The 15,881-nt window shown below is 40.4% G+C and overlaps 1 protein-coding gene across 4 annotated transcripts in view; it reads right to left on the bottom strand.

The window, feature by feature from the left end:
• The window catches only part of ACBD6 (acyl-CoA binding domain containing 6), a gene marked incomplete at its 3' end in the record, with an annotated part of 230,170 nt that extends 215,726 nt beyond the window's left edge, over positions 1 to 14,444 (bottom strand). For all 4 annotated transcript variants that reach the window (XR_013810719.1, XM_079697808.1, XM_079697807.1 and 1 more), the window contains exons 1-3: positions 14,150 to 14,444; positions 6,899 to 6,963; positions 3,324 to 3,420 (exon numbers count right to left, since the gene is read on the bottom strand). Coding sequence is in view for 3 of the 4 variants with exons in the window: in XM_079697808.1 (XP_079553934.1) it covers positions 3,324 to 3,420; positions 6,899 to 6,963; positions 14,150 to 14,371 (384 nt within the window). The remainder of the gene's footprint in view (positions 1 to 3,323; positions 3,421 to 6,898; positions 6,964 to 14,149) is intronic.
• Between the last annotated feature and the right edge of the window lie 1,437 nt (positions 14,445 to 15,881).

Here is a 15,881-nt window from a genome sequence, read left to right as displayed (position 1 = left end):
TGTGCAGCAAGAGAAACCACCGCAGTGAGAAGCTCGCGCACTGCAACAAAGAAGAGCCCCCGCTCGCCGCAGCTAGAGAAAGCCCGTGTGCTCCAGCAGAGACCCAATGCAGCCAAAAATAAAAATAAATAAATTTATTTAAAAAAAAAAAAAGAAAAACTCACCCTCTCTGCCTCCCTCCCAAAAAACTATGTACATAAAAGCAAAAGAACTGCCTTGACTATATTAGACATTCAACAGTACATTCTTGAGAAAGACGAAACAAAACAGATAACAGGCAAAGGGTTACATTTTAAAGCACTATTCATTTTATACTTCAAGGTACCCTGTAGCTTTGATTTAAAAAGTAACTATCTTGGTATTCCCTGGTGGCGGAGTGGTTAAGAATCGTCTGCCAATGTAGGGCACACGGGTTCAAGCCCTGGTCCAGGAAGATCCCACATGCCGCAGAGCAACTATGCCCATGTGCCACAACTACTGAGCCTGCGCTCTAGAGCCCATGAGCCACAACTACTGAGCCCACACACCACAACTGCTGAAGCCCGCACACCTAGAGAACATGTTCCTCAACAAGAGAAGCCACTGCAATGAGAAGCCCGCGCACAGCAACAAAGAGTAGCCCCACTCACAACTAGAGAAAGCCCGCGCGCAGCAGCAAAGACCCAACGCAGCCAAAAATAAAATAAAATTTTAAAATAATAAATTTAAAATAAATAACTATCTTTACTTGAATTTTCTATACACTTAAGTTTACATGCTTTTTTTAATACACATAATGTCAGCTATAGAACAGATAGCAGAGTGATCAGGGGTGGGGATCTGGACTCATATAAGGATAGGTCCAAATCCTGGCAACACCATTCATTAGCTGGCTAATCTTAGAAAAGTTACTAAGGCCCTCTGTGCCTGAATTTTCTCTTTTTTAAAATACAGACAATAATAGTTCCTAATTCTTAAAATTCTTATGAAGATTTCAAAGGGCAATACATGCAAAGAACTTAACACACTCAGCATGAGAGTCGTTATTATTTCATCATTTTTAGAAACAAGTATCGAAAGAAAATGGTTCTTTTAACCTAAAAGGTAATGAACCAGGGCTTCCCTGGTGGCGCAGTGGTTGAGAGTCCGCCTGCCGATGCAGAGGACACGGGTTCGTGCCCCGGTCCGGGAAGATCCCACATGCCGCGGAGCGGCTGGGCCCGTGAGCCATGGCCGCTGAGCCTGCGTGTCCGGAGCCTGTGCTCCACAGCGGGAGAGGCCACAACAGTGAGAGGCCCATGTACCACAATAAATAAATAAATAAATAAAGTCTAAAAAAAAAAAAAGATAATGAACCAAATACCAAATCTCTTGAGATTGAGATTATGATCTGCCCCATACCAATCAAAAACAAGGGGGAAAAAAAGCTATGAGTCAAAGGGACCAGCTCAGAATGTTTAAACTAAAAATTAAAACATAAATGAAACGTAAAATTCCTGTTTACAACTAGATTATGATGTTAACATATTTTTAGAACAATGTATTAAAGAATCATTTTTACTTGAAAGTATCTTTGTCCAATGAAGATGTTGGAAAGAAAAGAAAAAAGAAAGAAAGTATCTTTGGTTCTGCTTAGTTCACTCAAGTTTTAGAAGTTCAATAGGTAAGACTTAGATATTTTAAAAAACATCCTTAATGCCTGTTTGGGTTTCCCTAAGGAAGAACTACCTAACTACATGGACTGTGCATTTGTAAGAGTCATAGTTAACGGAATTTTACTTAGTGATTAAAGTATTGAAGGTAAGAAATCATAAATTCTGTCATTTATCAGAAGTTATCAACTCAAATACCTACATAAGCCAGGCATCAGAAACAGTCAAGTATAAGTCAATAGGGAAGACCTGAGACCACAGCGGCTGGACCTGAAGAGTAAGGACTCACTTAAAGGCATGCAATTTCAAGTCTTGTTTTTGTTTTTTTTAAATATCGTGCCACAGGGAGATCAGCTCGGTGCTTTGTGACCACCTAGAGGGGTGGGATAGGGAAGGTGGGAGGGGGACGCAAGAGAGAGGGGACATGGGGATGTATGTATATGTACAGCTGATTCACTTTGTTATACAGCAGACACTAACACATCATTGTAAAGAAATTATACTCCAATAAAGATGTTAATAAATAAATAAATATCATGCCATTTGTGTTCAGGCTGAGTTCAGCTCAGAGATGCACCTGTTTTTACCACTGAATTTCAGAGTTTAAGTCCTTAGGACCTTTATGGTATATATCTGTATGCAAATTTGATGTTTTATAAAAGATATTAATAAAAAGGAATGTTTCTGAGAATGAATACTCATGCACATCAAAAACATCAGGAAATGTTTCAATGATTTCCGAAAGGCAGTTGTATCATTAGAGATATCCTAACTTGGTTATCTCTCCCCCTTTGTACTCATAATTAAGATATACTTTTATATGTCATAACGTATAAATCTTTAAGATTCCTTACAACTCTGACATTTTAAGATTCCATCACTGGTGGAATAAAATTCCTTCATACTGGTAATAAATATGTAACAATGTAATAACTGCTGCCAAAATCCAAAGTAATCTGTTCTTCCACTGGATACCCTAGCATTCACATTATTATTGTTTTATACTGTTACTCTATTTTTGATATGTTTTATATTCTATAAGGTACTTTACATAATGGCAGAAAGCATGTCATTCATATTTTATCCCTATCAACAAACATTTTGTACTTTCATAGAAAGTGCTCATTAAAAAAAAAAAACTTCCATTTCTCAATAATATGATCTCAAGTTAAACTCTTTCAAATTCTGAAATGAGGGCCTCCCTGGTGGCGCAGTGGTTGAGAGTCCGCCTGCCGATGCGGGGGGTGCGGGTTCGTGCCCCGGTCTGGGAGGATCCCATATGCCGCGGAGCGGCTGGGCCCGTGAGCCATGGCTGCTGAGCCTGCGCGTCCGGAGCCTGTGCTCCGCAACGGGAGAGGCCACGGCGGTGAGAGGCCCGCGTACCACAAAAAAAAAAAAAAAAAAAAAAAAAAAAAATTCTGAAATGAACTGAGTTTTTACACGACTGAAATTACAATTATGCTTTTAAAAATGCTCTACAATTCAGAGAAGTTCTCAGTATCAGTAGCTGATTATGTTAACATATAAGCAATAGTATTTTTAGATAAATACTGCAATAACTTTATAATCTTTTGATTTGAGAAAATAAAACTTTAAGGATGTTATTTAAGCCTAAAGCTTAGTTTTAAACATTTATTTGAGAGAAAGATAATATGTTATTGGAAAATATTATTTACAATCATTCGGTCTTACCTGAGGATTCCAACTTGGATCTAATTTTTTAACTACAGCAATATACTCCTGCATCGCTCGGCTGGGGCTTGAATCACCAAGTGCTTTCCATGCTTCCCTAAAGTAGAGAATATCCAAAATGACCTATCATTAACTATGTAAGGAACACAAACAGTATATTTCTTCTTTTTATTATTAAAAAAAGGCACACACATTTTAAGGGTCAGGAGATACCGATATAATAAGCCATATATGAGTAGCCTTCTCTTTTTGCATTTCATTGGTCCATAGCAATACAGACCTTATCACCCCACCTAAGAAGCCCTTTTAGACATTTTTTTGCCTAATCACCCTGCCCCATGAAATTTTAAAATTACACAAATATTGCACATCTGTTGAATTCTGGAAGATGACACACTATTGTACTACCTAAGATTTTAAAACTCCCCCAATTGATATTTATAAATGGGCAGAAGACCTAAATAGACATTTCTCCAAAGAAGACATACAGATGGCCAAGAAGCACATGAAAAGCTGCTCAACATCACTAATTATTAGAGAAATGCAAATCAAAACTACAATGAGATATCACCTCACACCAGTTAGAATGGGCATCATCAGAAAATATACAAACAACAAATGCTGGAGAAGGTGTAAAGAAAAGGGAACCCTCTTGCACTGTTGGTGGGAATATAAGTTGATAGTCACTATGGAGAACAGTATGGAGGTTCCTTAAAAAACCAAAAATAGAATTACCATATGACCCAGCAATCCCACTACCGGGCATATAACCAGAGAAAACCATAATTCAAAAAGACACATGCACCCCATTGTTCATTGTAGCACTATTTACAATAGCCAGGACAAGGAAGCAACCTAAATGCCCATCTACAGACGAATGGATAAAGAAGATGTGGTACATATATACAATGGACTATTACGCAGCCATAAAAAGGAACGAAATTGGGTCATTTGTAGAGACGTGGATGGATCTAGAGACTGTCATACAGAGTGAAGTAAGTCAGAAAGAGAAAAACAAATATCGTATATTAACGCATATATGTAGAACCTAGAAAAATGGTACAGATGAACCAGTTTGCAGGGCAGAGATTGAGACACAGATGTAGAGAACAAATGTATGGACACCAAGGGGGGAAAGTGGCGGGGGAGCAGTGGTGGTGGTGTGATGAATTGGGAGATTGGGATTGACATGTATACACTAATATGTCTAAAATGGATAAGTAATAAGAACCTGTGGTATAAAAAAGTAAAATAAAATTCAAAAAAAAAGGTGAGGGGAGGGGCTTCCCTGGTGGCGCAGTGGTTGAGAGTCCGCCTGCCGATGCAGGGGACACGGGTTCGTGCCCCGGTCTGGGAGGATCCCACATGCCGCGGAGCGGCTGGGCCCATGAGCCATGGCCGCTGAGCCTGCGCGTCCGGAGCCTGTGCTCCGCACCGGGAGAGGCCACAGCAGTGAGAGGCCCACATACCGCAAAAAAAAAAAAAAAAAAAAGGCGAGGGGAGGTGAAGACAGAGATAAGAATACAGTGAGTAAGAAGGTAGGGACTTCCTGCACTTTAATACCAAGGGCAATACTTTAGTCCTGAGCCCCCTTCTGCATTTTCCTTTTCTTCTTTTTTGCCAGCTGCTAGGACAGGCCTCCTTCTTGGCTTTTCCCTGCCAATTCTTTCTACCTCCAACCGGGATGTACAGCCACTGATCTACTGTAAAACAGAACTCAGTCCCACAGTTTTCTCACTACCTGCCTGCTCCTATGATGAACAGAACATCTTTCTGAGGTTTCCTAAATTTATTTTTGCTGAATCTCTTGAAAGTTACTTGTATACATCATAACACTTTACCCCAAATATATGTCAAATATATATTCTTCAAAGTGAAGAAACTTAATATCAGTACTATTAAATAAATGTATATAGACCGTATTCAGATTTCCATGACTTCCCCAAAAGGTTCTTTATAGCTTTCTTCTCCCAGATGAGGAGCCAATCAAGATTTACACACAGCACTGAGTTTCATGTATCTTTAGACTTTTTTGTCTTCCATGATATTGCTATCTTCTAAGAGTCTGAACCAGCTGTTTTATAAAATCTTTCAATTTGCATTTGTCTGATTGTTTCCTCACCTACAGAGTGTTCTTGCCAAAAATGATTAATCATGATTAGAATCAGGTTAAATATTTGGCAAGAGCAACATATAGGTGACATGTCATTTACAATTCATCACATGACAGCAGTTTGTCCCATAATGATAGGGGTCAGGACTTAGTAAAAGCAGTATTTCCAGGTTTCCTCTTTGTAATTAATAAGTAAACTGTGGATCAGATTGTGTGAATATTGTTCCCGAGTAGTTTTTCATCTAATGATTTTAACATCTATTGATGATTCTTGACTGAATTATTATAGTAGCTGTAAAATCTAAACTTTTAAAAATTACTAAAAACAGCGAGATAACAGGCAAACTTGGGGAAAAAAATAATGGTGAATTATAATTCTTAAACTGAAACAAAAAACTCACAATAAAATTTACATCAGGTGTTCTCTACAACAGTAATAAAATGCCAGTCAGAGAACTTTTTGTTATCATCAGCAAAGAAAACCTGCACCAGAATGAAAATCAAAGCACTGCTTCCTTCGCTGAGAATGTCTTACACACAAAAAAGTTAGCTGAACTCAACAATTGGGCTTAATGACATTATTATTTGCATTCGGGTTCAAACTCTACATCTCCTCACAGCTGAGTGACAAACATTTCCTAGACAGGCAACTTGTCCAGGGGACCACATTGTGAAATACGCTGCTTCTCTCTATAACCATATTTCATCTTTTCTTTTTAAAGCCTACTCTCTCTACTTTTAATTCCAGGGCTGATGCTCCAAAGTCCTTCCTTCTATAACTAAGGTTCCCTATTGTATGCAATTTCTCTCTTTTCACTTAGACAAGGTAAGAGGAAATAAGGCCTCAAATGATAAGAGGTAATCTCTGAATTATAAGTAAAAACAATCTAGGAGGGCATAATCTTTTTATGTATTTAGGAAAGAAGTAGACTCAGTATCTATTTTCCCCCCTTCTGCCCAACAGGGTATTACACGCACTTCTTCACCATGGTATGGGTGGGCAAGGAACAGAAGGGCACTAGAAATGAGCAGATAAAATTGGGGAGGGGAGAAGAGTAAAAAAAATGGGGATTTACCCTGCTCTTCTACCTTCCCATCCTCCTGGCCTTCTTCCAAAGATCCCTCCAGAGGGGAGAAGTGGTGACCCATTAGGGGCTGTATGACAGGGAAGGAAAATTCCAACCAGTAGCTCTTTTGGTTACTCTCTAAGAAGCAATTCATATGTAAGGAATGTGTGTCTGTTGTGAACTACTTATATACCAACATCATGGCATAAGAATCCTTTAGGAGATTTATCTAAAATCGGATTCTTTTAATCTCTCTCCCAACTGCCTATCATTAGCACAGTCTACAGCAGAAAGAGATGAATAGAAAACTAATTCTTTAATCTGCTCACTACTTTCTAATTCCTAAACACCTAAGCCATTTACAACAACCACATTAGATCCCAAGAATTTCTTACCATTTTTGCTTTCCTTCAAAGTCAAAGTAGCCTGGTTTAGGAGTATTGCAATTTCCAACTGTGACCTAAATCAAGCGGGAGGGGGGTAAAATCAAGAACTTATTTTTCAAAGAAATGTCAGAGAAACTTCTAATTTTTAAATCTATTATGTATACTTCATAACTATAGGTTAGAAAATATCTGCATCATATAAAATAACAAAATTTAACATGCTTTGCAAAAGCAAACCAAAAAACAAACTTTAAATACAGGCTGCTTTGGCTTACTGCATAAAAAAACTGTTATCTAACAGTGTAATACATTAAAAAAAAAAAAGGGTGACAGTGCATTCCTAAATTAGTAGACAAAATTATATATATAAAACAAATTATAAATATAGATTATGCAATCCTTATTACCATTTGTAATGTAGAAGAATTTTTAAACATGCAATAAACAAGCTTTAAAGTACAATTTATCAGAATTCATCATACCGTCTGTCTGTGCTGATTCTCATAACACTATCAGCATTTTATCTCTCTCAAATTCCAGGATAAAGCACACTATTTTTAAAGTGCCCTATTATGAAACTAGTCAATATAAATTTAGATGCTAAAAGCCACACAAAAAAAATTTCAAGGTTTCTCAATAATATAAATTCTATTTATTCCACAATAATCTTCTCTTGTTTGTGCTCAATACTTATTTTTAATCCTCAAACACTTGTAGTTAAACTACACGGTAATTATTTTCATTGTGAATAAGCGTAAGTGAAATTCACACAACTGTAGAATTCACTACACAGCTCGATTCCCACTGCCAGCAGTAACCTCCCTTTCTGATGAACCCTCACAGCACTTACTCTATACCTCTCTGATGGCACTTTTCACTTTTACCTTGTGTTAGCAAGGTTTGTGTAGTCTCATCTTGCTGTTAGAATATAGCCTCTAAGAAACCATTCTTAAGTCGCTCATTGCACATAACATAGCGTCTAACTTAAGGCAGTAAAAAAATGTTTATTGCATATAGAATGAATACATTAGGCATGTGTTCAACAAAATACCTATTTTCCCTAAAGCTAAATACCACAATCTGGACCCCATCTACTTCTCAAAGACTTTCCCACTACCTCCTTCTACTCTTACACACTTGCATTTTGCTAAAATCAAACTGATAGTCTACTCACTAACCAGACTAATCTACTCATTGCATTTAGAATTTTTATTCTATTTTGCTCATGTTATTTCCCTCACCTAAAAAGACTTCTCTCAGCTTTTCAAAATGCTAAATCTCCTTGCAGTCCCACTCAAGGTTCAAATTCTAAGAACCCTTTCCATCTACAATGATCTCATCCATCTCTGAGTTCCTAACAACCATCATCTCTACCATTTGCTTAGCCATTAATCACATGGCCCTCTGGCTGTTATTAAAATGTACATTTACACAGGGGCAGCCCGGTTATGATGGGACGGGGGAAGAAATGATGAAAGAGCAGGAGCTGCTTTTCTTGAACAATCACCATAAACCAAAAGTTTCACATATGTATGTCAAATGAGCCACACAACAATCCTGTTAGGCTTGCCATTACAAATTCATTCTATAAATGAGTACAGAGAAGCTCACACATGAGTAAATCTTGAATTAGGAGTCAAGACTTGACTCCAGGACCGTTAGACACCAAAGTCCAATATTACTCTACTATACAACACTCTGTTTTATATGCCACATGGAATCTAGGCTTCAGTTCTGGCATCTCTAAAATCACTTGAACTACTGTGTTAGAAATACGAAATGAGATAAACTACTAGGCATCATAAAAATAGCAGTTATTACTATTTGTGGTTTTTTTATCCAGACAACAGCCAGTGGCAGAAACAAATACCAGTATCTATCCTTCCTTTCTCTTATGGTAATAGAAGTCTCAGCCGGACACATGGTCATTGAGCTGAACATTACATGTGGCCATGCAACTTCTGCCCAGGTTCAGGGGGCTGGATGTATGTGGAAGTGATATAAATATCTTCCTTAAAAAGAAAGGGGGGCTTGGGGCTTCCCTGGTGGCGCAGTGGTTGAGAGTCCACCTGCTGATTCAGGGGACACGGGTTCATGCCCCGGTCCGGGAAGATCCCACATGCCCCGGAGCAGCTGGGCCCGTGAGCCATGGCCGCTGAGCCTGCACGTCTGGAGCCTGTGCTCTGCAACGGGAGAGGCCACAACAGTGAGAGGCCCGTGTACCGCAAAAAAAAAAAAAAAAGAAAGAAAAGAAAAGAAACGGGAGCTTGTTCTTCCCTTTCCCTCTGCCCTGGCTAGAACATGCGTATGGTGAGCCATCTCTGGCCATGGGAAGAGAATCTTAGGGCAGCAGTTCACAAACCTTTTGGTCTCATAATCCCGTTACACTCTTAGAAACTGAGCCCCCCAAAGAGCTTTTGTTTATGTGGGTTATATCTATCAATATTTACCAGATTAGAAATGAAAAGAAATTTAAAAATATGTATTAATTCATTTAAAAATAATAAACTCATTACATGTTAACATAAATAACAAAATTTTATGAAAAATATATATTTTAAAGCGAAAAAAAATTTAGTGAGAAAAGTGACAGTGTTTTACAATTTGCAAATCTGTCTGCCTTAATAGAAGGCAGGTGTATTCTACTTCTGCATTCAATCTATTGCACTATATGCTGTTTTGGTTCAAGTAAATGAAGAAAATTCAACTTCACAGAGATACATTGTTAGAAAAGTATTTTAGTAGCATTTTCAGATAATTGTGGATACTCGTCTTTGATATCACACCAAACTAAACAAGTGGCAGTTTCTTTAAGGTTAATTGCAATGTGGAATCTGAAGTGATACCAACAAATTTTTCACACTGTTACATTAAAATCCATTGGTCTGACCTGCACTTTCAATGTATCTTTTATCCACACATAATTTGTAACCTCACTCCCTGAAATATTTGAAAAAACAGTTCACTGAGTTACGCAGACCTTCCAAATGACACAATTCATTATACGTACAATATCGGAAGTTCACAATCATTAAAACCTCCACTAATCTTATCAAAAACGTTTTTCAGTATTAGGAAGCTGTCAAGATCGGGTGGCAGATACAGATTTTCCAAACTTAATTTTCACTTAAAGGCTCAAATGTTGTCACTGGCAACAAATACTGTCAGTTGTTTTCCTTGAAGTGACAGGCTGACTTCACTCATTTTCAAGAAACTGTATGCCAAATGCTCAAATCTGAATAAGCATAGTTTATCAGTGAGTTGCTCTGTTAAGTAAAAATCATGTTTCATGTGGGTAGCTCAACTTGCAACCAAAAATTACACAGGTGTTTTTCCTCAAAACAACCAACATAATTCAGTATGCAGGAGAAGTATTTTGTGTGTACCCCCATTTCATCACACACAATATTAAAAAGATGTGTACTCAAGAGTTAATACTGAATAAAAATCAATAATTTTCACTGCTTCATCAAAGACATTTTAAAGTGAAACTGGCCTTTTTTTTTTTTTTTAACTCAGAGTACATAGTGGTTAAAAAAAAATAACTACTAGTACAGTCTGCTACCACTGCCTTGGTTCATGCTAACACATCAGCAGTTTTATCTGCCATGACAGCACAGAAAAAAGGCAAATACAAGCATATCTCGTTTTACTGCACTTTGCTTCACTGTGCTTTGCAGACACTGTGGTTTTCACAAATTAAAGGTTTGTGGACACCCTGTATCAAGCAAGTCTATCGGCACCATTTTTCCAATAGCATTTGCTCACTTCATGTCCCTGGGTTACATTTTGCTAATTCTCCCAATATTTCAAACCCTCCACTAGTGAAAAGATTATGAGTCACTGAAGGCTCAGATGATGGTTAGCATTTTTTAGCAATAAAGTATTTTTTAATTGAGGTATATACATTTTTTAGACATAACACTTTTGCACACTTAATGGACTACAGTATAGTATAAACATAACTTTTATATGCACTGGGAAACCAAAACATTCACGTGACTCACTTTATTGTGCTATTTGCTTTATTGCAGTGGTCTACAACTGAACCCTTGATATCTCTGAGGTATGCCTGTAGTGTCTTGGTATTATTATGAAAATAGTTTTGACTTTATATTCTGTGAAAGTCTGAGGGATTATCAGGGGACCATAGTTTGAGAACTGCTGCCTTGATGGATGGCTGAACTACAAGATAGACAAAGACTAAGCCCCTGGATGATCACATGAAACAGAAGCACCCTATCAGCCCTAGATCACCTACCTCCAGACCATTATGTGAGATGAAAATAAAAGTTCAGGGCTTCCCTGGTGGCGCAGTGGTTGAAAGTCTGCCTACCGACGCAGGGGACATGGGTTCATGCCCCGGTCCGGAAAGATCCCACATGCCGCGGAGCAGCTAGGCCTGTGAGCCATGGCTGCTGAGCCTGCGCGTCCAGAGCCTGTGCTCCGCAACGGGAGAGGCCACAACAGTGAGAGGCCCGCGTATCGCAAAAAATAAAAAAATAAAAAATAAAAAAATAAAAGTTCAGCAGCTGACCCAGTATCCTCACTGATACAGAAGCTTTTGTATTCCCAAATTCAAAGAATAGTTCTGGATCCAGAAAGACTGGGAAAATAAAACTACAGGATTTTAGGACACCGTAAGTAACAGTTTCCAAATCAGGGATGATGAATCCTAAGCTATGAAACAGTTATAAAATGCAGCACTTTGGGCTTCCCTGGTGGCGCAGTGGTTGAGAGTCCGCCTGCCGGTGCAGGGGACGCGGGTTCGTGCCCCGGTCCGGGAGGATCCCACGTGCCGCGGAGCGGCTGGGCCTGTGAGCCATGGTCGCTGGGCCTGCGCGTCCGGAGCCTGTGCTCCGCAACGGGAGAGGCCACAACAGTGAGAGGCCCGCGTACCGCAAAAAAAAAAAAAAAAAAAAATGCAGCACTTTAACAGAGCATCATCTAAACTCTGTTCTCTCTGATATATGTATGATATATCCAGTGCCCCTGAAACAGAATATTTCAACAAAGTTTGCCAATGGTAAATGCCAGTGAATCAAGTGTACCCAGGTTAAAGTAGGAGGACATGCTGAGTATCCGCACTTGTGCTAGTGCTGAAGGTTCCTCAACAGGAGCTTGAAATTGTCACAGGTTTCACCTGTGAAACCTCTAGTTTCACAGGTGTCAATTAGTTATCTTTTGCTGGGAGAGTGCAGGCTAATGCATGGAGGACCAAAAAAACCCTGTTAATTGGTGTGATCTTTCTGAAACTTCACTAAAAGATAATTGTGCAGCCATAGGCTTATCCAAGACTAAAAGAGCTATTATGTTATGTTAGGGCTCTGAGAAAGTAAGGTTCACATCTCAGCTTATTTTCAGCCTCTTCCTGCTGACAAAATAGAGTGCTATTTGGAATAGAAAATGTAATTATTTTATGATAAAGGTTGATTTTATGAGAAATGTAATTATTTTATGAGAAATTCTGATCCACCATACAGGAATTATATTGGACTTTCAACTTTGTTATTCTATCAAAGATGCTATTTTTAATACTGCCACAGAATTCTGATAAAAACAACATATTTAGAAGAGATTGATAAACACTGTGTGCCCTAACATATCTAAGTAAGCATAATCTTATTCTCTAATTCTCTAATAATTGTTCTCCAATAACGAGGAATTTTATTTCCAGAAACAGAATCTCTCTAACCACACTAATGTCAAGAGGGTGAGGAACACACGCCTCTTCCAGACTATCTGGATGAAGTACACCTGAGACAGAATGGTTGCCAGCTGACAGGTGACTATAGTTCACTGATGACTCGAATATCAGATATTTAATAATGATGATGCTAATATCAATAAATATATGTCATAGAAAGAAAAACAATGTTTTTAGGAAATCTGGAGAAAATTAGTCTTATACTGTCCAGAGAATCTCAGTCAGCCATGTTACTGGTCCAAGCACAATGCTCAATAAATTCTTGTTAAATAATTGAAAGTCTCATTTTAATGTTATTAGGACAGGATAAATGACCAAAGAGAAAACAGATATCCAGGACTTTTGCATGAAAACAAATTCTGAGGCCAATTCAGGCATATTTTCATTCAACACTATAATTTATACCATTTGTTCCTACCAGCTATATCTCTCAGGTCACTTTAACTGATATTCATCAATCTTCAAAAGAAGGTTCATCTCTACTTAGTATATTCAGTTTAAGAATACAGAGGGACCCCACAACTTTTTTTTTTTTAAAGAATACAGGGGGAAACAGATACCAAGAGGCATAAAATGGGCTGTTATCCAGAACTTCATTCCTTCCAGTGTTCCAAAGAGCTGGAGTTTTCCTGAACTGTTATTTAACTCTTGTGAGCGATTTTTCACATGTTTAAATCTAAACACCTCAAGTAACTTTGTAAGTCTCTTGATGGCAAGTGTCATGATGCTTTTGCTTCTCTGCATCCCCCACAGGCATAACACCCAAGTGTTTTGCCATAAAAGATGCTGAACAAGTATTTGTCAATTATGATAAAGCAATTATTTTTCTAACCCAATTACTCTTTGAGGATAAATTAAAGATGTCTCATATGCCATATGACATTATTATTACTATTTCCATACTTCCAGGTAATCTTTGGAGCCTTAGAGTCAGGAGCTACAATCTAGTTCTAGTTCTGTATGACCCTAGGCAAGTTATCTACTCTCTCCGGGTTTCCTTATTCCTAAGAGAAGGGCATTATTTCATCTGGTGTTTTCTAGCTCTAAAATTTTTATAACTGTATCTAACACAAGCATATTCAGCCAAAACATAAGTCTAAGATATTTAGGGTTAAAAAAAATCACAATAATAAAAGTAGTAATACTTTATTTTGCATTGCACCACCCTCTTTATTATTCTCAGAAATGTTTTTTTAACGTTACTACGTTTACTTCCAAACGACCCTCTGGCAAGAGTGAACGATAAATCTTGTTTTGTAAATGTTCTGAAGCTGGTGAAAGCGTAAGTGCAAGGCCACTGAGCAAGTCAGAGAAGACACAGAAAAACTGTCATTCAGGGTCAGCTAGATATCACTCCTAGGATAGCAGACAGGTCCTTTCCATGTCCAGAATGCTAATCCTTAGCAGATGATTTAAAAACAACACACACACACACACACACGCAAACTTCGTTACACCTAGCCATTAATCAAGCACGTTTACTATCTGTTTTTTGGAGGAAAGAGAAGGCCTGTGGTCGCTCTCCCGCATCCACCCCTTCCCTGCGACTTTACCTGCTTGTACCGGGCATACAGGTACAAGAGCTGCTCCCTGCTGGCCCCTTGAACCAGGCCTCGGAAGTGCGCGGCAGCCTTCTCAAACAGCTCTGTCAGCCTCCAGGACGCCTCGGTCTCCGGGCTCTGGAGGGATTCCATATCCACGGAGCCGTCCCCCGAGCTCAGCTCTCCGCCGCTGTCGCCCGTAGTGGCTCCCGCAGGCAGGAATGGCGAAGCCATGTGACCGCCTGTCTTCTTCAGACGGGGTGTGACGCCGGCTTGGGGGCCGAACTCAAGTCGGACCCAAGCTCACTTACTCGCGCTCCTCGCTTAACTCTGCCTCCCTCTCTCCCCCTGCCCTCCCTGGGCGTGCGTGGCGGGCTCCGCCACCCTCTGCAGCTCTCCCCCGCTGCCCGGTCTCTTCCGGCAAACCCTGGCTAACAGCGCGCTCGGGACACGCCGGGTCCCTCCAACGGCGCGGCGGGGGTCTGCGAGCAGCACAGCAGGAAGTACTGGAGAGAGGGAGGCGGGGCGGCGTGAGCGCGGGGCGGCGTGAGCGCGGGGCGGCGTGAGCGCGGGGCGGCGTGAGCGCGGGGCGGCGTGAGCGCGGGGCGGCGTGAGCGCGGGGCGGCGTGAGCGGCAGAGCACGCGCCCGGAGCTACGGCCGGCGTCCTCTTTCTCACTGGGCGGGGGAAGCGTGGGTGGCCCTTCGTTGGGCACCGCCTCTATGTTGCGGGACTCATGCGACTGCGCTGGGGGAACGCTGCTTGGAGAAACGGTCCTCAGTCGTTGAGGTGTCTGTTAATCGTTTCGTTGAAAACACTAGGCCATCGGGGGTGGGGGAAGGAGGCCGTTTATTTGGTAGTGTAGCGATAGAAGCGGAGTCGTGGGAAACTTGGAGCTGAGGACGAAGGTTCCGCCTGCGCCCGCCTCCCAAGGTTATGTGTCCCGAGCGCCCCACATGGGCCTCAGATACCTGCATCCATTGCTGGAGAGTTTGGTTCTAACTTGAATAGTGAATGAAAATTTGGGAGATGGGGCCTTCAACGCCCAAATTGTGTGATTGGTCCAATCTCTCCGTGTCTTGGTTTGCATGCGTGCGTGTCCCCCATCTCGCTGAGCTTTATGGGACCCCACCCACACCCCGGGGCCCTCAGCACGGTGCTTCTTCCCAGCTCAGCCTTTGCCACTGTGCTTTGGCAGACCCTGAAAAGTGAAAACAAAAATGTACTACATAGTTCTGCCCTGAAGGAACTCAGAAAACTGCAGAAACTGTAACGTGATTGTGATAGTGTCAAAGAAAATAGTCAATAACCAATCTGTAATAGTAGAGGAGAGGACTCCCCTGGTGGCACAGTGCTTAAGAATCTGCCTGCCAATGCAGGGACACGGGTTTGAGCCCTGGTCCGGGAAGATCCCACATACCACAGAGCAACTAAGCCCGTGCGCCACAACTACTGAAGCCGACGCGCCTAGAGCCCATGCTCCGCAACAAGAGAAGCCACCGCAATGAGAATCCTGCACACCAAAACAAAGACCCAATGCAGCCAAAGATAAATAAATTTAAAAAGAATAGAGGAGAGTTTTATTTGAGCCAAACTGAGGACTATAGTCCAGGAGTTAGCCTCTCGGTAGATCTGAGGAACTGCTCTGGAGAAGCATGGTTTTCAGCACAATTTTATGTTCTTTCAGAAGAAAGAACATCAAACCTGATAAGAGTACATTCCTTCAAAGTTACAAACAAACAAAC

Source organism: Hyperoodon ampullatus (genome assembly GCF_949752795.1).
Source record: "Hyperoodon ampullatus genome assembly, chromosome: 2".
Lineage (NCBI taxonomy): Eukaryota > Metazoa > Chordata > Mammalia > Artiodactyla > Ziphiidae > Hyperoodon > Hyperoodon ampullatus.
This window is presented reverse-complemented; position numbering and strand designations above follow the sequence as displayed.